This window comes from Oncorhynchus kisutch, linkage group LG24 (genome assembly GCF_002021735.2).
Source record: "Oncorhynchus kisutch isolate 150728-3 linkage group LG24, Okis_V2, whole genome shotgun sequence".
Taxonomy (NCBI): Eukaryota; Metazoa; Chordata; class Actinopteri; order Salmoniformes; family Salmonidae; genus Oncorhynchus; species Oncorhynchus kisutch.
In genome coordinates, this window is record NC_034197.2 from 19655165 (window position 1) to 19681785 (window position 26621).

A 26621-nucleotide genomic window follows, 5' to 3' on the forward strand; every position below is an offset into this window, starting at 1 on the left:
CTCTGTTGGCTCTCATCAAGCCTTAATGAATCTCTCATCTTATTTGTTCCTCTGTGAGAGATGGTCATTAGCGTGTTTGAAGGAGAGCTGGAATTTACCTACTGCCAAGACAGATGGAGGTGGTGGAGAGATTATGTTCTGTTAGTGAAGCTCACCAGGGCCCCTATCTCTCGGCACAGTACCCCAACAACAATGGGGGGGGATCTCTGAGTGGAAGCGAGAGATAGGGTTGGGAAGAGTGAGGTAAAGAAAGAGAAGGAAAGAGCGAGACGGAGAGAGATCGTGGAGGTGGTGGGAGAGAAGACAAAAAAAGTAAAGAGAAAATAGGGGGGAGTGTTTGAACTAGTTTAAACTCTACAGGATCGGTGTCCCCCCCCCCGCGGGACGGTTGAGCTAACGTGCGCTAATGTGATTTGCATGATGTTGTAAGTAACTAGAACATTTCCCAGGACATAGACATGTCTTATATGGCAGATAGCTTAAATTCTTGGTAATCTAACTGCACTGTCCAATTTACAGTAGCTATTACAGTGAAAAAATACCATGCTATTGTTTGAGGAGAAGGCACAAGAACAAAAACATTTATCATGGCAACTGGTTTGATACATTCACCTCTGAAGGTAAATAATGTACTTACATTCAGTAATATTGCTCTGATTTGTCATCCTGAGGTTCCCAGAGATAAATGTAGCATAGTTTTGTTTGATAAAATCTATTTTTATATTTAAATCTAGATGTGTGAAGGTTAGTGTTTGTTCAGTAGGGAAGCTAATCCATTAACTATCCATTATTTATGACATTCCTGGGAGTGTGTAAACTAAAAACAATTATTACCATATCATTTTTGTATGTTCTCTATAGTTATGTACTTGAAAATGTATAAATTGACCAATTTGGCACATTTGGGCAGACTTGATACAACATTTTGAACAACAATGCTTCATTGGATCAGTCTAAAACTTTGCACATAAACTGCTGCCCACTAGTGGCCAAAATCTAAATTGTGCATATTCTCCTACATTAATTTCACATTTCCACAAACTGTGTTTCCTTTCAAATGGTATCAAGAATATGCATATCCTTGCTATTCTCATTGATTCTACATATTGTAAATTGAAAATGAACATTTTTGCTAAAAGTATTGTTATATTATTGATCGATTGACTATGACTTTTCAGATCACCCTGTAGTGCTGTCTGCAGGGTTTGCTCCAAGTAAATGTTGCAATTCCTGGACCAGTGACCCAAAACCAGCTACATATGGACAGTACCAAAACAAATTATCTAAAATCTGCAGAGCTGGGAAGGTTGTATCCCACATATAAATAACATTCTATTGGTTGCAAGAATTTTGTATAAGAATTTAAATAGAGAAATGATATGTTTAGAATCCGACGTCATTTTGCGTATCAGTTCATAAACCATGTGCCATGGAATCGGTACGTCAAAAATGTCTTCCTAACTATTTTGCCATCTATATGGCACAGCTTTTTAATTCATCACGATTTTCTTTAAGAGATAGATGGGACGGGTTGAATGGAGCTGAAAGTTGGGACTAATAACAACGAGATAACTAATGTAAAACATACTGTGTCCATAAAATGTTTATAGGTTAAGTACTTTTGTAAAAGAGCACAGTTTGAAAGATATGACAAATAGAAATCAAACTGGATGGACATCAGAAATAGATGGGAGAAGTTGAGGGTAGAGGAAGAACTATTGTAAAATAGACTGTGTAAAATGTATGTATAAGCTGGAAGTAGAGGCTTAAGCGGTGTTGTTCAGCAGTTTACTCCAATTAGGGGAGGGGTGGTAGGGTTAGAAAGTAATGAAGGTAAATATATATATTTTTAAATATGTATTTATATGTGTGTGTGGGTGGGTTGATGTACACAGGCAGAAAGTGTACAATGTAATAATGTGCAGTGTAGCCCAAAGATGATGCTTTTGTTGTGTTGAATTTGATAGTAACACGTGTGTGAGTGAGGGGGGATTATGAAATGTTTTACTCAGTGAACGTTATTTTTCCACACATGTAGCATTGTGCACTTGATCGATGTCTACTATAGTGGCCACTATAATGGAGCAAAAGTAGAATGCATGTTTGTTTCATTCGATTTCTTCTTCAAGATGTGCAATATTTAGATGTGTGTGGTCATAAGCGTTCTATTATAAAGGCTGTCATGGCTACCTGCAATATTTAGTGGATTGTTTTTTCTCAAGACTTGTAGTCTAGGCTAGAAATTACATTGGATTGCTTTCTTTACATTTTTTAACTGTGAGTTAGGTTTACATTAACCACTTAATTTTTTTTGTGCATATTTCACCAGTTTTCATCCCTGAATTTAGTTGAGGTTTAGTGAATGGTTTGTCCCAAATACAATGCTTTTAGTTTTAGAAATATTTAGGACTAACTTATTCCTTGCCACCCACTCTGAAACTAACTGTCAACTCTTTAAGTGTTGCAGTCATTTCAGTCGCTGTAGTACTGACATGTATAGTGTTGAGTCATCTGCATACATAGACACTCTGGCTTTACTCAAAGCCAGTGTCATCTCATTAGTAAAGATTGAAAAAAGTAAGGGGCCTAGTCAGCTGCCCTGGGGAACTCCTGATTCTACCTGGATTATGTTTGAGAGGCTTTCATTAAAGAACACTCTGTGTTATTATAGAGAGTGAACACTTTATCCATAATATAGCAGGGGGTGTAAAGAAATAACACATACGTTTTCCCAGCAGCAGACTATGATCGATAATGTCAAAAGCCGCACCGAAGTCTAACAAAACAGCCTCCACAATCTTTTTATCATTAATTTCTCTCAGCCATTCATCAGTCATTTATGTAAGTGCTGTGCTTGTTGAATGCCCTTCCCTACAAGCATGCTGAAAGTTTGTTGTCAATTTGTTTACTGTAAAATAGCATTGTATCTGGATTGGTAACTGGCTGATTGGTCGGCTATTTGAGCCAGTAAAGGGGGCTCTACTATTCTTAGGTAGTGGAATGACTTTTGCTTCCCTCCTGGCCTGGGTCACACACATTCTAGTAGGCTTAAATTGAAAATATGGCAAATAGGAGTGGCAATATCGTCCGCTATTATCCTCAGTAATTTTCCATCCAAGTTGTTAGACCCCGGTGGCTTGTCATTGTAGATAGACAACAATCATTTCCCACCTCTTCCACACTCACTTTACATAATTCAAAATTACAATGCTTGTCTTTCATAATTTGGTCAGATATACTTGGATGTGTAGTGTTGGCGTTTGTTACTGTCATGCCTACTTCTTTTTATTCAGTTTAGTCACGATTTCTCAATTTGCAATATGTTTGCCAATCTGTTATGCAGGCAGACATTTTTGGCATTGCCTCATCCTTCTCAACCATAACATTTTTAAATTCCTCATCAATCCACGGGGATTTAACAGTTTTTACAGTCATTTTCTTAATGGGTGCATGCTTACTAGTAACTGAAATAAGCAATTTCATAAATGTTTCAAGTGCAGTGTATGTTTGCTTCTCATTATACACCACGGACCAACAAATATTCTTTACAACAACAAACTTCTTGTATGACCTCTTATGTATTATATTTGGCTCAGCCTTTGGAACTTTGCTTTTCCTAGATATGGCTACTGTATTTTGATCACTACATCAGATTAGATTTGGATACAGCTTCCAAGCAACACATTTTTTGAGAAGTGAGCACTAGCCTAGTGGTTAGAGTGTTGGACTAGTAACCGGAAGGTTGCAAGTTCAAACCCCCGAGCTGACAAGGTACAAATCTGTCGTTCTGCCCCTGAACAGGCAGTTAACCCACTGTTCCTAGGCCGTCATTGAAAATAAGAATTTGTTCTTAACTGACTTGCCTAGTTAAATAAAGGTACAAATAAAAATAAATAAAAAATATGGTCATTTTCACTTTTTTATACTTTCACTTTTTTCATAGAATGTTTGTGGATGACGTAGAGTAAGCAATCTGTGAAAGTTCTATTGTAATATAGAGTGTGAAAGTGGCTGTGAGTTTGGACAATTAATAGACACTGCAGTAAATTAAACCTAATAAAAACATCTGTCTTGTCCAGGACCAGACTATACAACGACCGGTGTGCAACAGCTACTGAAAGCATTCACCAAATGCCACAAAATACTCCTGAATGGATATCTGCAACTATGTAAATACCAAGGCAGTCCTCATACATTTATTAACTTTACAGTCCTATTGATCAAACAACCATGAACACGTAGGCCATCTCTATAATCAATAATTCGTAAAAATCCAAATAACTTAACAGATCTTCATTGTAAAGGGTTTAAAACACTGTTTCCCATGCTTGTTCAATGAACCATGAACAATTAATGAACATGCACCTGTGGAATGGTCGTTAAGTCACTACTTACAGACAGTAGGCAAATAAGGTCACCGTTATGAACACATAGGACACTAAAGAGGCCTTTCTAGTGACTCTGAAAAACACAAAAAGAAAGATGCCCAGGGTCCCTGCTCATCTGCATGAAATTGCCTTAGGCATGCTGCAAGGAGGCATGAGGACTGCCAATGTGGCCAGGGCAATAAATTGCAATGTCTGTACTGTGAGATGCCTAAGACAGCGCTACAGGGAGACAGGACGGACAGCTGATCGTCCTCGCAGTGGCAGACCACGTGTTGCAACACCTGCACAGGATCGGTACATCCGAACATCACACCTGCGGGACAGATACAGGATGGCAACAACAACTGCCCGAGTTACACCAGGAACGCACAATCCCTGCATCAGTGCTCAGACTGTCTGCAATAGGTTGAGAGAGGCTGGACTGAGGGCTTGTAGACCTGTTGTAAGGCAGATCCTCACCAGACATCACCGGTAACAACGTCGCCTATGGGGACAAACCCACCGTCGCTGGACCAGACAGGACTGGCAAGAAGTGCTCTTCACTGACGAGTCGCAGTTTTGTCTCACCAGGGGTGATGGTCGTATTTGCGTTTATCGTCGAAGGAATGAACGTTACACCAAGGCCTGTACTCTGTAGCGGGATCGATTTGGAGGTAGAGGGTACGTCATGGTCTGGGGCGGTGTGTCACAGCATCATCGTACTGAGCTTGTTGTCATTGCAAGCAATCTCAATGCTGTGCGTTACAGGGAAGACATCATCCTCCCTCATGTGGTACCCTTCCTGCAGGCTCATCCTGACATGACCCTCCAGCATGACAATGCCACCAGCCATACTGCTTGTTCTGTGCGTGATTTCCTGCAAGACAGGAATGTCAGTGTTCTGCCATGGCCAGCGAAGAGCCCGGATCTCAATCCCATTGAGCACGTCTGGGACCTGTTGGATCCGGGGGGTCGGGCTTGGGCCATTCCCCCCAGAAATGTCCTGGAACTTGCAGGTGCCTTGCTGGAAGAGTGGGGTAACATCTCACAGCAAGAACTGGAAAATCTGGGGGAGTCCATGAGGAGGAGATGCACTGCAGTACTTAGTATCTGGTGTGGCCACCAGCTGCATTGACTGTTACTTTTGATTTTGACACCCCCCCCCCACCCCACCCCCTTTGTTCAGGGACACATTATTCAATTTCTGTTAGTCACATGTCTGTTGAACTTGTTCAGTTTATGGCTCAGTTGTTGTGTTGAATCTTGTTATGTTCATACAAATATTTACACATGTTAAGATTGCTGAAAATAAACTCAGTTGACAGTGGGAGGACGTTTATTTTTTTGCTGAGTTTAGTTGGCCAACAAAATTGCACTGATAAATCATGGGGAATAGTAGCCTGCTCGCCCTTCTGCAACTTGCCTGCCAATGCATGCTTGTCCCAACCCACGTTTTGACAACTGAATAGGAACTTTCCTTCCTGCTCGCCCATTTTGATCGATGCCAAATACATTTGATTGACAACTAAGAGATTTGCAAACTGTGGATAATATTCTTTCAAGTTCAGCAGAGCTAGCTAGCAAAGTGATTCACATTTCTTGTTAGCTAACCAAATGACACCTGCATCTCTAGCTGTAGCCACAGAAAAACGATGGGGGTCAGCCACTGACCCACTCGTCCAATGACATGACATCCTCCCAGAAGCTAGCTAGCTAACATTAGGCTCAGTCTTTTTAGCTTGCTAAATAAAAAGCTACATAAATAGATAAGCTAGCCTATTATCCACATTATGACTGACTTGTGATCATTGCCCTTGCTAGTTTGACTGTATTGATATTCCCAGCCTTGGTTACATTCGTCTGTTTTTGTCCAAAATATTCAGTAATTGAAACTGAAACTGCATCCCGAACGGCTGGAGGTAGAAAACGATGTACCAGGCCAGCTGTGGTTTACAATCTAATAGCAGTCATGCATTGAACTGCGTCAATATTTTCTGCTAACAATGCCTCTACTCTACGTCATGGAATTTTGAGTCAAATAGAACCTATTTTAAAACCTATTTAAGTTGTCTTTGTAGCTTAAACTGGGAATTGTATATATTTGACTGATATTATATTTGGCTGTTTGTTTCATATCTGCAAAGTAGTTCAAACGCTGTCAGTTACACTTTCTGAGGAAAATGTTACCAAAATTCTATCAACATCTCCTGTGCCACACACGCATCACGGACTCTAGATCATTGCTACTCTCCCTTCCAGGACGGCTACAAGGCCCTCCCCTGCCCTCCATTCGGCAAATCCGATCCCGCCTCCTTTCTGCTCCTCCCCACCTATAGGCAGAAACTTAAGTAGGAAGCATCCGTGGTGAGGACTGTTTAGCGTTGGTCTGACCAATCTGAATCTGTGCTTCAAGATTGTTTTGATCACGCGGACTGGAACATTTTCCGTGTCGCCTCTGAGAAAAATGTCTGACTTGGTGACTGGGTTCATCAGGAAGTGCATAGAGGATGTTGTTCCCACTGTGACGATTATCCAAACCAAAAACTGTGGATAGATGACAGCATTCGTGCAAGATTGAAAGTGCGAACCACTGCATTTAACCATGGCAAGGTGACTGGAAATATTGACGTGTAGAAACAGACCAGCTATGACCTCGGTAAGGCAATCCGAGGCAAAACGACAGTATAGGGTTGAGTTGCAATTCATCGGCTCGGACGCGAGAATTATGTGGCAGAAATTCCAGACAATCACGGATTATAAAGGGAAATCCAGCCACATCACATACCCCTAAGCCTCGCTTTGAGGAAAACAACATCGAACCGCCAACGCGAGCCCCCGTTACTAACAGGGACTATGTGTGCTCTCATTCTCCGTGGCCAACGTGAGTAAGTCGTTTAAGCCCGTTAACCCTCGCAAGGCTGCCGGCCCAGACGGCATCCCAAGCCGCATCCTCAGAGCATGTGCAGAGCAGCTGCAAGTCTGTTGTCCACACTTGCATCAAGATGTCCACCGTTGTTCCTGTACCCAAGAAAGGGAGGGTAACTGAACTAAATTACTATCCACCTGTAGCACTCACTTCTGTCATCTTAAAGTGCTTTGAAAGGCTAATTAAGGACCATATCACATCTACCTTAACCAACACCCTAGAACCACTACAATGTGCATACCGACCCAACAGATCCACATATGACGCAATCATCATTGCACTGCACACTGCACTATCCCAACTGGACAAGAGATATACCTATGTACAAATGCTGTTTATCAGCTACAGCTCAAAACCATAGTGCCCTCCAAACTCATCACTAAGCTCAGGACCCTGGGTCTGAACCCCGCCCTGGTCAATTGTTTTGTGTGATGACGCTGGAGGCGGCTTATTGTAGAGAAATGAACATTCAATTCTCTGGCAACAGCTCTGGTGGACATTCCTGCAGTCAGCATGCCAATTCCACCTCCCTCAAAACATGAGAGATCTGTGGCATTGTGTTGTGTGACAAAACTGGACATTTTAGAGCGGCCTTTTATTGTCTGCAGCACAAGGTGAACCTGTGTAATGAACATGGGGTTTAATCAGCTTCTTGATATGCCACACCTGTTAGCTGTAAACAAATTTGAGCCCAAAATTTGAGCGAAATAAGCTTTTTGTGCATATGGGAAATTTCTGGGATGATTTATTTCACCTCATGAAACATCGGACCAACACTTTACATGTTGCATTTATATTTTTGTTCAGTGTATTATTAATGAACTCACTCACACACAGACATTTACACACAGGGGGAAAAGTATGTGGCCACATTGAGAGAGACGAGCGATTAGGTCCATCTCCAGGCCTTTTCAACACTCCTCATCTGCAGCAGACCGATAAGCCCTGGCAGGACTGCAGCATGAGCGAGAGAGAGGAACTAATCGCATGAACTCCTCCTGAAACCAACAAATTGGAGCAAACACAGAGAGGACATTTGTCCTCCCCCAAATATTTGTAAGGTGAATTAAGTGCTTTGTGCGCTTTGCCTAAAGGGCACAGATACAAATGTTTCAGAGTGATGTAATATGCTACCACTGCCCGTCTAAGGTTAAAGATATCAAAACCACTCACATGCCCCCTTCATCCAGATGAAAATGAAGTGGTTTCTTTTTAAAAGGTTGCCTGCATGGAACCACAGAATCTAGAGAGATGGATTTCTGTAAATGCAGACTATTTCTAGTAAGTAAGAAATGGAATAAGTAAATGCAGGACCCCCCTTTCTTTGCATAGAAATCTAATTACCCATATTGAGTATACACCTGATTCAACTTGTCAACTAATCATCAATCCCTCAATGAGTTGAAAGAAGTGTGTTTGTCCAGGGCTACAACCAAAATGTGTGCTGTTGGGGTACTGGAGGACCAAGGTTGGAAAACACTGACATAGACCAGGGTTGTCAAAATCATTCCACGGAGGGCCGAGTGTCTGCACGTTTTTGGTTTTTCCTTTCAATTAAGACCTAGACAACCAGGTAAGGATAGTTCCTTAATAATTAGTGACCTTCATTCATCAATCAAGTACAAGGGTGGAGCGAAACCCACAGACACTCGGCCCTCAGTGGAATGAGTTTGACACGTGCCTTAGATCCACTACAACTTGCATACCGCCCCAACAGACCCACAGATGCACTGCACATTGCATTGCACATTGCCCTATCCCATTTGGAAAAGAGGAATACCTATGTAAGAATGCTGTTAATCGACTACAGCCCAGCCTTCAACACCATAGTACCCTCCAAGCTCATCACTAATCTCAGGGCCCTTGGTCTGAAGTGAACCCCGCTCTGTGCAACTGGGTCCTAGACTTCCTGACAGGCCAACCCCAAGTGATGAAGGTAGGCAACAACATCTCCGCCATGCTGATCCTCAACACAGGTGCCCCACAATGGTGCATGCTCAGCCCCCTCCTGTACGCCCTGTTAACCCTTGACTGCATGGCCATGCACATCTCCAACTCAATCATCAAGTTTGGTGACGACACAACAGTGGTAGGCCTGATTACCAACAATGACGAGACCGCCTACAGGGAGGAAATGAGTGCCCTGGTGGAGTGGTGCCAGGAAAATAACGTCAACAAAACAAAGGAGTTGATTGTGGCCTTCAGGAGACAGCAGAGAGCGCATGCCCCTATCCCCATAGTCAGGGCTGCAGTGGAGAGCGTGAAAAGCTACAAGTTCCTCGACGTGCACATCACTGATAAACTGAAATGATCGATCCCACACAGTGTGGTGAAGGCACAACAGCGCCTCTTCAACCTTAGGAGGCTGAAGAAATTTGGCTTGGCCCCTAAGACCCTCACAAACTTCTACAGATGCACCATTGAGCATCTTGTCGGGCTGTATCACCGCCTGCTACGTTAATTGCACTGTCCGTAATCTCACTTGTAAACTTTGTGAGAATATTATTTCTGCGTAACAGAGATTACACCGTCCACAACCGCATGGCTCTCCAGAGGGTTGTGCGGTCAGCCTAACGCATCACTGGGGGCATGCTGCCTGCCCTCCAGGATATCTACAGCACCTGGTGTCACAAGAAGGACAAGAAGATCATCAAGGACCATCCATCTAGAAGGCAGAGACAGTAAAGGTGCATCAAAGCTGCTGGGACTAGCAGACTGTTAAATACCGTAAAACTTAAATTAATAGCCTGAGCGTTCATTCGCTTAAATCACTGGGCACAACAGACATTTATTAGAGACCGGCTTTGATTTGAGCCAGGCGTCTATTAATACACACATTTTGCTCATTTGCATACTTAATTGTTTAATTCCAGCATTTTAAGCAATTTCTTATTTTCCTGCACTGTGTTATAATTTACTCACAGGGTCACGTTTATTTAGTCTTAATATACCTCTATTTTATTTTTTGGAGTCTGAATTATTTTATGTGACATCAAACATTAAACCTTGTAAACAATTCAAGGTAAACTTGTAAACAATTCATTTAGAGCGGGCGTTTATTTGAAACAGGTGTTTATTTTCTGAAATGTGTGCCATTGCCCGGATATTAAAAGGGACTGGCGGCTATTTGAGACTCGCCGTTAAATTTCAGTTTTACGGTAGTCACCACTAGCCAGTGGTACCCTGCCCTGAACTTAGTCACTGTTACTATCCGGCTACCACCCGGTACTCTACCCTGCTCCTTAGACACTGCTGCCCTATGTAGACATTAAAATGACCAAATCAAAATTAAATCAAATTTTATTAATCACAACACCCTGAATACAAATGCTTACTTACGAGCCCCTAACCAACAATGCCGTAAGAATAAGAAATAAAAGTAACAAGTAATTAAAGAGTAGCAGTAAAATAACAATAGCGAGACTATACACAGTGGGGTACCGGTACAGAGTCAATGTGCGGGGGCACTGGTTTGTTGAGGTAATGTGTACATGTAGGTAGAGTTATTAAACTGACTATGCATAGATGATAACAACAGTAGCAGTGGTGTAAAGGAGGGGGGAGACAATGCAAATAGTCTGGGTAGCCATTTGATTAGATGTTCAAGAGTCTTATGGCTTGGGGTAGAAGCTGTTTAGAAGCCTCTTGGACCTAGACTTGGCGCTCCGGTACCGCTTACCATGCGGTAGCAGAGAGAATGGTCTATGACTAGGGTGGCTGGAGTCTTGGACAATTTTTAGGACCTTCCTCTGACACTGTCTGGTGTAGAGGTCCTGGATAGCAGGAAGCTTGGCCCCAGTGATGTACTGGGCCGTACGCACCACCTTCTGTAGTGCCTTGCGGTCGGAGGCCGAGCAGTTGCCATACCAGGCAGTGATGCAACCAGATGCTTACGATGGTGCAGCTGTAGAACCTTTTGAGGATCTGAGGACCCATGCCAAATCTTTTCAGTCTCCTGAGGGGGAGTAGGTTTTGTCATGCCCTCTTCATGACTGTCTTGCTGTGCTTGGACCATGTTTATTATTATTTGACCATGCTGGTCATCTATGAACATTTGAACATCTAGGCCATGTTCTGTTATAATTGTTATAAAAATGATGTTATAAAAATAATGTTCTGGTACCACAATGCCAGGTCTCTGACCTCCTCCCCTAGGCTGTCTCGTCATTTTCTGTGATCAGGCCTACCACTGTTGTGTCATCGGCAAACTTAATCATGTTGTTGGACACATGCCTGGCCATGCAGTCATGAGTGAACAGGGAGTACAGAAGGGGACTGAGCACGCACCCCTGAGGGGCCCTGTGTTGATGATCAGCATGGCGGATGTGTTGTTACCTACCCTTACCACCTGGGGGCGGCACGTCAGGAAGTCCAGGATCCAGTTGCAGAGGGAGGTGTTTAATCCCAGGATCCTTGTTGTTGAGCTTTCAGGGCACTATGGTGTTGAACGCTGAGCTGCAGTCAATGAATAGCATTCTCACATAGGTGTTCCTTTTGGCCAGGTGGGAAGTGCAATAGAGATGGCATTATCTGTGGATCTGTTAGGGCGGTATGCAATTTCGAGTGAGTCTAGGGATTCTGGGATAATGGTGTTGATGTGAGCCATGACCAGCCTTTCAAAGCACTTCATGGCTACAGACGTGAGTGCTGCGTCAGTAGTCATTTAGGCAGGTTGCCTTGGTGTTCTTGGGCACAGGGACTATGGTGGTCTGCTTAAAACATGTTGTTATTACAGACTCAGACAGGGAGAGGTTGAAAATGTCAGTGAAGACACTTGCCAGTTGGTCAGTACATGCTCGCAGTACACGTCCTGGTAATCCGTCTGGGCCTACGGCCTTGTGATTGTTGACCTGTTTAAGGTCTTACTCACATCGACTGCGGAGAGCGTGATCACACAGTCTTCCGGAACAGCTGGTGCTCTCATGCATGTTTCAGTGTTATTTGCCTCGAAGCGAGCATAGAAGTAGTTTAGCTCGTCTGGTAGGCTCGTGTCACTGGGCAGCTCTCAGCTTCTCTTTTGTAGTCTGTAATGGTTTGCGAGCCCTGCCACATTCGACGAACGTCAGAGCCGGTGTAGTACGATTCGATCGAAGTCCTGTATTGATGCTTTGCCAGTTTGATGGTTTGGGAAAAGTTTTTTTTATTTTTATAAGCTTCCGGGTTAGAGTCCCGCTCTTTGAAGGCGCAGCTCTAGCCTTTTGCTCAGTGTGGATGTTGCCTGCAATCCATGACTTCTGGTGTGGGTATGTATGTACGGTCACTGTGTGGATGACGTCATCGATGCACTTATTGATGAAGCCAATGACTGATGTGGTGTACTGCTCAATCCCATCTGAGGAATCCTGGAACATATTCCAGCCTGTAGCTCAGCAAATGCCTCATCTGACCACTTTTTTTATTGATTTAGTCACTGGTGCTGCCTGCTTTAATTTTTGTATGATCGGATTTTCCAAATGGAGGGCGAGGGAGAGCTATGTATGCGTCTCTGTGTCTGAGTAAATGTGGTCCAGAGGTTTTTTTTCCCTCTGGTTGCATATTTAACATGCTGATAGAAGTTTTGTTAGACAAATTTAAGTTTCCCTGCATTAAAGTCCCCGACCACTAGGAACGCCGCCTCTGGATGAGCGTTTTCCTGTTTGCTTATGGTGGAATACAGCTCTTTCAGTGCGGTCTTAGTGCCAGCATCAGTCTGTGGTGGTATGTAGACAGCTACGAAAAATACTAAATATTTAGATAGTGTGGTCTACAGCTTATCATGACATACTCTACCTCAGGCGAGCAAAACGTAGAGACTTCCTTAGATATCGTGCACGAGCTGTTGTGTACAAATATACATAGTAGTCCGTCACCCCTTGTCTTACTAGACAGTGCCTTGCAAAAGTATTCATCCCCCTTGGCATTTTTCCTATTTTGTTGCATTTCAACCTGTAATTTAAATCGATTTTTATTTGGAATTCATGTAATGGACTTAGACAAAATAGTTCAAATTGTTGAAGTGAAATGGGGGGGGAAATTGTTTTAAAAAATTGTAAAAAATAAAAAAAAATGGAAAAGGGGTGCGTGCATATGTATTCACCCCCTTTACTATGAAGCCCCTAAATAAGATCTGATGCAACCAATTATCTTCAGAGGTCACATAATTAGTTAGATTGCACACAGTTGGACTTTATTTAAGTTTCACGTGATCTGTCACATGATCTCAGTATATATACACCTGTTCTGAAAGGCCCCAGAGTCTGCAACACCACTAAGCATGGGGCACCACCAAGGAAGCGGCACAATGAAGACCAAGGAGCTCTGCAAACAGGTCAAGGACAAAGTTGTGGAGAAGTACAGATCAGAGTATAAAAAAATATCTGAATCTTTGAACATCCCATAGAGCACCATTAAATCTATTATTAAAAAATGGAAAGAATATGGCACCAGAACAGAACAGTTTTTTTGTCTTATTTCCTTATTGTCTCACAATAAAAAATATTTTGCGTCTTCAGAGTGGTAGGCATGTTGTGTAAATCAAATTATATAACCCCCCCCAAATATATTTTAATTCCAGGTTGTAAGGCAACAAAATAGGAAAAATGCCACGGGGGTTAACATTTTCGCAAGTCACTGTATTTTGACAATGTTGTCAGAGTCGAAGATATTGCAGTTTACTTCAATCTTCCGCGTTGGTCATCAATTTTATTTTCCAAAGATTGCACGTTTACTAGCAAAATGGAAGGAAGTGCGGGTTTATTTTATCGCCTACGAATTCTCAGAAGGCAGCCCGTCCTCTGGCCCCTTTTTCTCCACCTTCTCTTCACTCAAATGACGGGGATCTGGGCCTGTTCCTGGAGAAACAGTATATCATTCACGTCAGGCTTGTCGGACTCGTTAAAAGAAAAAAAGGATTCTGCCAGTCCGTGGTGAGTAATCGCAGTTCTGATGCCCAGAAGTTATTTTCGGTCATAAGAGACGGTAACAGGAACATTATGTACAAAATAAGTTACAAAATAAGTTACAAACAACACAAAGAAAAAAAAAATACAATTGGTTAGGAATATGTAAAACATCAGCCTTGTTCTCCGGCGCCATCTTGTCATGAAGTGTTCAATGACTAATGTTTACATACTGTTTTTCCCATTTGATATGTACTATACCCAACATTAGGAACACCTTCCTAATATTGAGTTGCACACCCCTGTGCCCCCTTTTGCCCTCAGAACAGCCTAAATTTGTCGGGGCATGGGCTCTACAAGGTGTCGAACGCGTTTCACAGGGTTGCTGGCCCACGTTGACTCCACTGCTTCCCACAGTTGTGTCAAGTTGGCTGGAGGTCTTTTGTGTGGTGGACCATTCTTGATACACACGGGAAACTGTTGAGCATGAAAAACCCAGCAGTGTTACAGTTTTTGACACAAACCAGTGCGCCTGGCCCCTACTACCATCCCCCTTTCAAAGGCACTTCAATCTTTTGTCTTGCCCATTCAACCTCTGAATGGTTTACATACAGAATCCATGTCTCAATTGTCTCAAGGCTTAAAAATCCTTCTTTAACCCATCTCCTCCCCTTCATCTACACCGATTTGAAGTGGATTTAACAAGTGACATCAATAAGGGATCATAGCTTTCACCTGGATTCACCTGGTCAGTCTGTCATTGAAAGAGCAGAGTGTTCTTAATGTGTTGCATACTCCGTGTTCATATGAAGTGGCTAAAACAATATGTAAACATTATTAAAGTGACAGGGGAATGAATACTTTCTGAATTCACTATATATATGTATATATTATATACATACAGTACTAGTCAAATGTTTGGACATCTACTCATTCAAGGGTTTTTCTTTATTTTTACTATTTTCTAAATTGTAGAATAGTAGTGAAGACATCAAAACTATGAAATAACACATATATATATATATATTTGCTCTGTTGGATCTTGAAACAAGCATTTTGCTGCACCTGCGATAACATCTGCAAAATGTGTGTACGCGACCAATAACATTTGATTTGATTTTAATAGAATTGAGCCCTCTGGCACTCTCTTTACATTTAGTCTCATCTCAACAGACGGCTTATAGCAGTTGCCCAACACAAGACATGCCTGAGCCTCCTCCAGAACAGAACGTTCAGAAAGAAATGTATTTGTGTAGAACAGATATGATTGTCTGTCATGAAGAATAGGGAATCATGTTCACTCTATTCATTCTATTTCTATCTGTAACGAGTAGTTTTCACATCACTAAATACATCCCTGCATTCTATTTCACAGGGACGACCCAACACTGTTTGCACTGCGAGGATGATTTAAATTGTGTGGAATGAAAAATGACTCAGGAGGGTGAAAAGTACTGTTTGTCGATGTCACCCGAAATTATTACAGTGGTCATCATTTGATGATAATCATGGTTATAGTTCATGAATAAGCATGATTAAACTGTTTGCCATCAGTTCACCACCCGGTCGTTTGTTGTGACAGTCATTACTCATTTGATCATGTAGGCTAGCCTACGTCTCAGGCCCTAGTGAGGACTATTATCAATCAGAGGAGAATTGGCTAGCGGGAATGAACTGAAAGAATGTAACGAATGTTTCGTGCAATGGCCATCCGGATAGCATTTATTACCAATCCAAGACATTTACCCAATATGTCTTTACTATATAATATCTGTGGAATTATAACTCATACAAAATGTGACGTTTATATTTATAATTCGGTCGGATTCCATTGTGGCAGTGGCGACATAACAAGATGGATTTCGGAGGAATCACGGAGGAGAAGGCAGAGACACCTCGGCCATTAATCTGCGCAATTGCGTCTGTCGGTGTCTGTTTGCATGGCAACCCTATCTCTTCGTCACTCACTGGGCCTCCCTATTATCAGCTGTTGATGAAAGAGTTGGAGCTCTGAAGGATGCCGAGCCGCGGAGAGTGGTTTTAACTCCCACTAAAAACTCCACAAGCCCACGGAGATGTGTCGTACTGTGATAAAGCCGCTTAATTGCAATGCTCACACTTTATGAAGTACGCTACGGCCGCGGTGCATCATTTCCGAGCTCCACAGTAAAAAAGTGTCTGTAAAATTTAGACATTAGAAAAGTCACTTTCCCCAAAGTGGATGTTGCCAAACTCGAGTGAAATGCTTGAATTGTAGCAGAGAAAGACTGCATGCAACAATTTCATTAATTCTAACCTTTAGTTTTAATTAGAGCCTCAGTCATCTTCCTGTAATTCCATCTGGAATCTGCCAGACAGCATAACCGCCAATAACAAATCAATCTCTCTTTGAGGCCATTTTTGGGGGGGAAATGCGCTCTCTGCTATTGGCAGCGAATAGAAGGTCCGGCGAACCCTGCTTGGCATTGGCACTCACACTACTCCTCACAGTGAGCAATTGCTTCTCCCACTCTCCCATTACCAGGTGTGAAGCTTTGCTCGACAGCCCGGGCGACTCGACTGCCACACACAACTGCTGTAGCTCGGCACTAAATGAATTAATGTCTGCTCTCCACCAGAGGAGACCCTGGAATCAATCAACGTTCACCGTTGAGCACAACTCACTCTTTATCCGCCATGAGTGGGAAGCGAACATGGATTCCACTAGTTAAGCTCTCAAATTGGCGTCCGAGGAGGCAAAGTGTACTGAATGTTACCTTGAGGTAACCTGGAGGTAACCTTGAAGCTTGTGTTGACAGATTGGATCAACACAACATAAAGCTATTGTATTTAGTGAATATATTTTTCTAAATGAAATGAATGTTAGCTAAATTAATGTTAGCTAATAACACAGAAACAGCCAATAACACAGTCCGACAACACGGACATCAAAAACACGAGGTAAATAAATAAGTGAGGTAACACATGTTATATCAAAGTCCAGATCCCGTATCCCAAAATATGGCCCTTTTGAGAAATTGTTCAAATAAAGAGAACTGTGTCTACTCTTTCAAAATGGCGTCCTTTGGTTTTCTCTAGGATGTCCTGTAGACCAGAACAAACCCAACAAGCCCCAGTGTCTTCCTCCGTCACGCTCCCACATCATCTCACCGCCGGATGCCACAAGTGGCTTCACCGGGGGCAGCTTGTCCTCCAAGAGCATCCAACGACTCAGCGGTAGGACCCCCACACCTTTGTTTGTGTATGTGAACTTGTGTTTTTATCTGTGTGTGCTGTTGGTTGATTTACAGGGCGGCGGTGGCGATGTTATTCATGACTGTCTCATCCAGATCCATTATACATTCTGCCCTTTCTCTTCAGCTCTGAGACACTCAATTTGCAGCCTAATTGAGCCTGCCCAAGCATATCTGGTGGCTGGTCACACAGTGTTCAGCACCTCACACACACCACAACAGAGGTGTGAAGAAGAATAATAATAATAGTTGAAAATAATAATACATTTTTATAACACTTTTCATTACAGTGTTATTCCAAAGCTCTACAAAATGTCAAACAATGATAAGAAAAACCACAAAAAAACATTAAACATCAAACATTTAGAATCAAGGCAGGAAATAGCAGTAGTAAGCTAGGAACTAAAGTAACTTTGCAGATTAGGACTGCAAGAAATACAGGCTGTGTTTTAAGACCTGTTTTAAAAGTTCTGATTGATGGAGTGGCTCTCAGATGATCAGGTAGAGCATTCCGTAGGCGAGGGGCAAGGGAGCAGAAAGCTCGGACCCCCATAGTGCAGCGACGTGTCTGAGGCCTTGAAGCCGTGGTGAGTTGCTGAAGCAGAGCTTGTGAGGTGGCTCATAGAAATTAGGTAGGCGGGACTCAATCCATTAAATGAATGTCCAACAAAACCGAAGAAATCCAGTCTACAAACACTGTATGAAAACAACTACACATACCTGATTCACACTAAAGGATTGACCTGACTCGTACTGTCCCGGCTTTTCTTTTCACATTGTTCTATGGTGGATGTGTAACCAGGCAAGTATAGTACAGCTTGGCTTGGCTCAGTTTGCCCTATAGTGTGAATCAGGCCATGGTGTGTGCTTACGATAAGAAATGCACTTTATTTTATAGATTAACGTTATTGCAAATGACTTCCCAACAGAATGACTGTAGTTCTATTCAGTTAGTCGCTGAAGAACTACAGTTCCATTACTGTACCATTCTCTCCAAGCCTGTAGTGAATACCTACTACCCGGCAAAGTGATTGGCAGATCGCTGACGCCATTCTGATAAGGAGGAATGCGAAGAAGTGCCGGGAGAGATGGAGATTGTGTGGGAAGTGGTAGAGAGACTAGGAGAGAGACAGAGGTGGGAGAGGGATGGAGAGGTAACGATAACAATGGAGAGGCGTGTAGAGAGAGAAGGGGAGAGGGAAAGAGAGACCGAGAGGGAGAGATGGATAAGAGAGGGAGAGGCCAAGAGAGAGATAGAGGGGGAGATATCCCCCTGGTGAGTTATCAGTGAGTGGGAGCAGAGCCTCCACTATTCTAGAAGGGCTTTAGATGAGAAACAGTACTTGAGGCCCCCTTCCTTTGATCCTCCACTTACTTTATCTCTCTCTTTTATATTATTGGGCTGCTCCCCTCCCCTTCCTTGGTTCCCAGATTATTTGTGGGCTGATATCAGTCAGATGTTTATCTTCCAATTGGTTCAGGGTGCTGTCTTAATGCATACTCAATCCCATCAGCTTCATTACAGTAAGTGCTGTGTTGGCAACATCTGACAAAACAAATAAATACGGTATGTATGGCTCGTGGTTCTCATGGTCGTTACTAGGTCTCTTCTCTGTCTACGGCTGATGGCTACAAAGATACTTTTCATTACAACAGTGGTCACTATAACTCTGGAGAGCCACCGGGTGTGTACACTGATGTTTCAGCCTAGCACTAAAAAGCTGACGGACACCAAAAAATGTTGGTAGAGGTGCTGACTAACGGAGTAGTAAACTAAAGAATGCTCCCAACAAGTTACAATGCAGATCAAAACAATTGTTTGTTGATGTGTTCCAGTAAGGTTGTGATTGCATTGCGGTAAGGTTGTTAATATTGTGAGTGCGTTGCAGTAAGGCTGTTAATGTATTGCTGTAAGATTGCCTGTTGTGAATGTGTTGCAGTGCGTAACGCAGCGCGGGCCCAGAGGCTGGTGGAGCTGGACGGGGACCTGGTGCCGTTGCTCCAGAGCCATATGAAGGAGGGCGGTGGGACGCCCTGCACTAACACCCCCTGGTGGGGCGAGACCGACGACGTACGCCAGCGCAAACTCAATCGCATGGTGGCCGTGCGGCAGCACGAGGGGGGACAAGATGGCACTGGCAGCGAGGTCAAGACGAAGGTCACGGTAAAGTCAACAACATGGCCACCTGGCTCTCTACTAAGAAGCCCACTTGGCCTTCTCCCCTTCCCCCAAAATAATTTTAAAGACATCAATGTACAGCAAAACTTTTAAACGTCACGGCAGAACACACGCCATACACATATGGCCACATGCAGCTGTGGGGGCTTACAGGGACAAATTTCTTATAATATTCACATCAATGTAGCAGCAGAACACACATATCACAATATCCAAACGTATAAGAACAAAAATTGGCAAACAACGTAGCAATGCAACAGACAGATCAAACAGCCAGGTAGCCTATGTCACTGTTTAACACTCGCCATATGCATATGCCCATACTCAGCTGTAGGATTGCACTTTTTGGGGAATATTCAGAGGTGGAAACTTTCTGTGGGAATTAATGGAAATATATGCAAATTAATATTAATACCATTTAAATGTAGTTGTTTTTTGCATTGGATATATTTACCATATCATGTGGAGACAGAAACATAAACCTTTTACCTTATCATAAGTAGACATAATTGCAAATGATTAAATCATTCCAATGGAAATTTTAAAAAACGATTTTGTTACGACTTGAACTCCAATTAAATTAGTTGACTTTTCACATGGGATGATTTCACTGAACAACAAAAGAAAGGAAATATTGAATGATCCCCAATGAGCCATCGCATCTCCCAAAAACGTTTTCAACATACATCTGTAAAATGATAGTCTAGAAACTAAAGATTTGGTTGTCTTCCTCTCAGGCTTCCATGTCTTCTTCCTGGACCTTCTCAATGTCCACCTCTTGAACATCAGACTCTGAGGCCTCATCTTCACAGTCACTTTCCAACCTTGTTGAGGATGGCTCGTTGTCAGGCTCAAAAAGCCTCAAATTTGCCCGGATGGCCACCAATTTTTCAACCCTTGTATTGGTCAGCCTGTTGCATGCTTTGGTGTGTATGTTCTCAAATAAGGACCCGTTGCACTCCGAGGCGACTGATGTTGGTGGGATTTGGAGGATGATGGAGGAAACAGGGGAAAAGAGCTTCAGATCCACAGTCCCTTCCACCAGATCAAATCAAATTGTATTTGTCACATACACATGGTTAGCAGATGTTAATGTGAGTGTAGTGAAATGCTTGTGCTTCCAGTTCCGACCATGTAGTAATATCTAACAAGTAATCTAACAATTTCACAACAACTACCTTATACACACAAGTTGTAAATGAATGAATAAGAATATGTACATGAAAATATATGGATGAGCGATGGCCAAACGGCATAGGCAAGATGCAGTAGATGGTATAGAGTACAGTATATACACTGCTCAAAAAAATAAAGGGAACACTTAAACAACACAATGTAACTTCAAGTCAATCACACTTCTGTGAAATCAAACTGTCCACTTAGGAAGCAACACTGATTGACAATACATTTCACATGCTGTTGTGCAAATGGAATAGACAACAGTTGGAAATTATAGGCAATTAGCAAGACACCCCCAATAAAGGAGTGGTTCTGCAGGTGGTGACCACAGACCACTTCTCAATTCCTATGCTTCCTGGCTGATGCTTTGGTCACTTTTGAATTCTGGCGGTGCTTTCACTCTAGTGGTAGCATGAGACGGAGTCTACAACCCACACAAGTGGCTCAGGTAGTGCAGCTCATCCAGGATGGCACATCAATGCGAGCTGTGGCAAGAAGGTTTGCTGTGTCTGTCAGCGTAGTGTCTGCAACCAGGAGACAGGCCAGTACATCAGGAGACGTGGAGGAGGCCGTATGAGGGCATCAACCCAGCAGCAGGACCGCTACCTCCCCCTTTGTGCAAGGAGGAGCAGGAGGAGCACTGCCAGAGCCCTGCAAAATGACCTCCAACAGGCCACAAATGTGCATGTGTCTGCTCAAACGGTCAGAAACAGACTCCATGAGGGTGGTATGAGGGCCCGACGTCCACAGGTGGGTTGTGCTTACAGCCCAACACCGTGCAGGACGTTTGGCATTTGCCAGAGAACACCAAGATTAGCAAATTCGCCACTGGCGCCCTGTGCCAGTGGCGAATTCTACCGATCCGAATTCTACCGATCCTACCGATACCGGATCCGGGAGCGTGACTACACCCTCAGGCTCATTACCATAACGCAACGTTAACGATTTCTAAAAATCGCAAATGAAATGAAATAAATATGCCTGCTCTCAAGCTTAGCCTTTTCTTAACAACACTGTCATCTCAGATTTTCAAAATATGCTTTTGAACCATAGAAAATCAAGCTTAGCATTTAGCGTAGCATTTAGCACAAAACCAGCAAAGGAATCAAATAAAATAATTTACCTTTGAAGAACTTCAGATGTTTCAATGAGGAGACTCTCAGTTACATAGCAGATGTCCAGTTTTTCCTGAAAGATTCTTTGTGTAGGACAAATCGCTCCGTTTTGTTACTACACATTTGGCTACCGAAACTAACCGAAAATTCAGTCACCAAAACGTCGAACTTTTTTCCGAATTAACTCCATAATATCGACCGAAACATGGCAAACGTTGTTTGAATCAATCCTCAAGGTGTTTTTTCACATATCTCTTCATTGATATGCCGTTCGTGGAAGCATGGTTTTTCTCAGAATCCCATGGAAAAATACCAGCAGCTGAGTTTTGCGCACCAATTTCCACGCAGGACACCGTGCGGACACTTGGAAAATGTAGTCTCTTATGGTCAATCTTCCAATGATATGCCTGCAAATACGTCACAATGCTCCAGACCCCTTGGGGAAACGATAGAAAGGGTAGGCTCATTCCTGTCGCATTCACAGCCATATAAGGAGAAATCCTGTTCATTTCCTGGTTGCAGAAACATCTTGGTTTTGCCTGAAGCTTCTGTTCTAGGGCACTCACAGTGAAAATCTTTGCAGTTTTGGAAATGTCAGAGTGTTTTCTTTCCAAAGCTATCAATTCCATGCATAGTCGAGCATCTTTTTGTGACAAAATATTGCGCTTAAAACGGGAACGTCTTTTTATCCAAAAATGAAATAGCGCCCCCCTAAGCTCAAGAGGTTACACACTTTGCTGTAGGCTACTATTTACTACTAACAAAACAATTATGTATGTCGTATAAAAGAGTTTCACCCCACCCAGTATTGTAATCAAAACTTGCCAGAAAGCATGTACTCCTTGGCTCAGACTGTGTATTAATGTGGGCTCAATAGCATCTCATTAGTTTGCAAGATCTTGAGAATCAGCTGTAAAATGTGATAGAAGAATGCACTGTTCATGCAAAGGGTTGCAATTCCATTGAATTTGGGATAGTTTAACCAAAATATGCCACAAGACCTAGAATTGCCTCATGTGTATCCCACAAAAAAAGGTTCACTGTTATAAGCTAACTTTATTGATTCAATTCTGCAAGATTCCCAGGCTTAACTTCCCATGGAAAATGTACTGGAAATTTACCGGAAAGTTTACAACTTTGCAGCCCTACTCAGCTTTGGGGCTTACTCAAACTTCGTATATCTTCAAATAAAATACATCAGAACACACATCAGAATGTATAGGTTTCCTGCCTTTGTGATAATATCAAGAGCATATTCAGATTCATTCACAGAACCAGTTAATAGGAAATATTTGCCTACCTTAGTTTTCCAAAACCTCCCACAAGACAGCCATTCCCTCATGCGTCTTCTCCCCCATTCGTATTTTGCTCTTGGTGTCTGTGCCACATCGGTGTCCTTTAGCAATCCATGACCTCACTTAGGGGACTGGGTTGAATTTAGTCAGGGGGGGGCAATAGGTAGTCCTGATATGGTGGAGGTGTACAGGGAGGCACGGGTTGAGGTACAAATCAGGTTGTTTAAAAAAAAAATCCCCACTCGCATTCTGCACTGCTGAACGCCACCAACAGGTATTTCAGTCCACCTGGAATATCTCCTTTACCATTGTTGTCCCTGTACTGTCTGTATGCCTGTATGACTGTGCATGGACTGTCAATGCCAAACCGCTGGTAGAGAGAGTCTGAGGACTCTTAGTTTATTTGTCATGTCTGATGCAGAGGTGGTTACTGTACACTCCACCTGGTCTTTTGCGAGTTTCATCCCTCCAGTCTTTTCCAGACCCAAGCTCCCTACTTTATTGCATGTTGCACAGCCCAGCCTCGTATTTTACATGACAAGTCAGGTTGCTTGCTTGGTTTTCTTGCGCTTGAACTGAGCCTCCAAATTGAACCTGCTCCGGGCACTTCGTTGGTGGATGCACTGTCCTCCCCTCCCCCTCTCGCGCCAAATCTGTCTCGCTAGTAGGTCTACTAGCTAGTGGAGGTGCCAGTGGTGATGCAGAAATAGCAGCGATGTTAGCTATCTAAAGAATGGCGCCACCAGGAACAGCTTCCTCACTCGTTTCAGGTTAGATGCTTCACCATCTTTCTCTGGATTTTTGGACTTGACAAATGTCATCAACCTAGATTGCCTTTTCTTATCCTTTTTTATTCTTACCAAGGTGACTATCCCACGTTTCAAATTCAGAATTATCAGTAGACAAGGGAGACAGCTAGCTAGCCTAGGCTACGCGATGTGACTACGTAGGGACCTCTTCACTAGCTGACCACCACTTAACCTTTTTGGCATAGGGGGCAGCATTTCACTTTTGGATAAATAGCATGCCCAGAGTGAACTGCCTCCTACTCTGTCCCAGATGCTAAAATATGCATATTATTAGTATAGGATAGAAAACACTCTGAGGTTTCTAAAACTGTTTGAATTATGTCTGTGAGAATAACAGAACTCATATGGCAGGCAAAAACCTGAGAAGTCCAAACAGGAAGTGAGGTTGGTCGATTTTCAACCCAATCCCTATTGAATTCACAGTGAGATATGGATGCAGTTGCACTTCCTAGGGCTTCCACTATATGTCAACCGTCTTTAGAAACTGGTTTGAGGATTCTAGTATAAAGGAGGGCTCATGAGAGCTCTTTGAGTCAGTGGTCTGGCAGGGTGTCTCAGGCTTGTGACGCGCGCTCCCGACAGAGTTTGCTCTCGTTCCAGTGCTTTTCTTCAGACAATGAAATTCTCCGGTTGGAACCTTATTGATGATTTATATTAAAAACATCCTAAAGATTGATTCCATACATTGTTTGGCTTGTTTCTACGACCTGTAATGGAACTTTTCGAATTTTTCTCTGGACGAAGTGCTCGCGCCTCATGAAGATGGATTACTGGGCTGAACACGCTAACAACAAGTGGCTAAATTATGGACTTTATGGAACAAATCAGTAATTTATTGTCGAACTGGGATTCCTGTGAGTGCCTTCTGATTAAGATCATCAAAGGTAAGTGAATATTTATAGTGTCTGTTGACTCCAAAATGGCGGATATTTCTTTGGCTGGATTGGGCTCTGAGCACCGTTCCCAGATTATGCTTTTTCCATGAAGTTTAAAAAAAAATCTGACACAGTGGTTGCATTACGGAGAAGTCTATCTTTAATTCTGTGAATAACACTTGTATCTTGTATCAATGTTTATTATGAGTATTTCTGCAAAATCACCAGATGTTTTGGAATCAAAACATTACTGCATGTAACGCGCCAATGTAAACTGAGATTTTTGGATATAAATATGCACATTATTGAACAAAACATACATGTATTGTGTAACATTATGTCCTATGAGTGTCATCTGATGAAGATCATCAAAGGTTAGTGATTAATTTTATCTATATTTCTGCTTTTTGTGACTCCTATCTTTGGCTGGAAAAATGGCTGTTTTTTTCACTTGGCTATGACCTAACATAATCATATGTTGTGCTTTCACTATAAAGCATTTTTGAAATCGGAGACTATGGGTAGATTAACAAGATGTTTATCTTTAATTTGCTGTATTGGACTTGTTAATGTGTGAAAGTTACATATTTCAAAAAAATATTTTTGAATTTTGCGCGCTGCCTTTTCACCGGAATGTTGTCGAGGGGTTCTGCTAGCTAGGTTAAACCTGTTTCAAGATCAGTTACTTACCAGGCCGGCCTACCCCATAACCTGTATGTACAAAGAAGAGATCATGTCTGAAATCAGTGTGGCAGGATAGGATGATTACACAGTAGTATCATCACACTTTTACGTGAAGGTTATAATGAATAGACAATTGATTTAACTCTGATCGCTTGTATTATAATGGTTTACAGTACAAACAGTGAGACATAAATGAATCATGCTGCGAGAGGTACCGGATCTGGGCAAATGAGTGCCAGTACAAACAAAGTCAAATGTGAGAGGTGCCGGCGGATCCAGCTCAAATAAGCACTGATTCTATGGTCTCTCCACTTCTTTTACCTTCAGGGCCGCCGAGCAGAGCGTGCCCAGTTGGCGCGGGACCTGCGCCTGATGCATGCCTACAGGGAACGCAGTAAGGCAGAAGGGATCACCCACATCCTGAGCCAGGCCATCACCATACACCACACCCTCTACGCCACGTTGGGCACCGCCGAGTACCTGGAGTACGTCCTCCGCAACCCCTTCAACACCCCACAGACTGTCACCATCTATAGCGAAGACCCCGAGCTCAGGTATGCAGGGGAAGGGATGCTGGGGGGAGTGGAGCGTGTGTATGGGGTTTGGTGTTTGTTAGAGTTTGTGTGTGCCTGGTGTTATATTGGGGGGGTTGGGAGAGAGAAATAATATTGTAAACAATTGTATTTAAGCAGGCTGCAAAATACCATCAGACTTTGTTTATATTCAGTTTATATTCGTTTATATTAAGAATCAGACTTTGTTTATATTCCACAGCACGTTTAACCAGGAGAGAACAGGTGAAGTTTTACACTGGCTATGAGTTGCCCTTGAACCAGATACATAGATAATGCTGGAGAAATACAGTCTCTCTCTCCCTCCTCCCCATAACCCATTATTTCACACGCAGACACACTAACCACCCACACATATCCCACTACACACACCCCACACTCCCCCACCCCCACCATCTCCCAATATGGATTCTTCTCAGATCTGCATGGTGTTGGATGGATAAGCGTCCTTCATGTTGATAAACAGAAGAGGGAGGACTGGAGGAGAGTAGCGGTGTGATGGGGGAATG

General features: G+C 42.8%; 1 protein-coding gene across 1 annotated transcript in view; it reads left to right on the forward strand.

The window, feature by feature from the left end:
• nphp4 (nephronophthisis 4) overlaps window positions 1-26621 on the forward strand; it is a 193223-nt gene that overhangs the window by 142926 nt on the left and 23676 nt on the right. The window contains exons 18-20 of the mRNA XM_020458628.2: window positions 17250-17387; window positions 19345-19568; window positions 25868-26094. Coding sequence (XP_020314217.2) covers window positions 17250-17387; window positions 19345-19568; window positions 25868-26094 — 589 coding nt within the window. The remainder of the gene's footprint in view (window positions 1-17249; window positions 17388-19344; window positions 19569-25867; window positions 26095-26621) is intronic.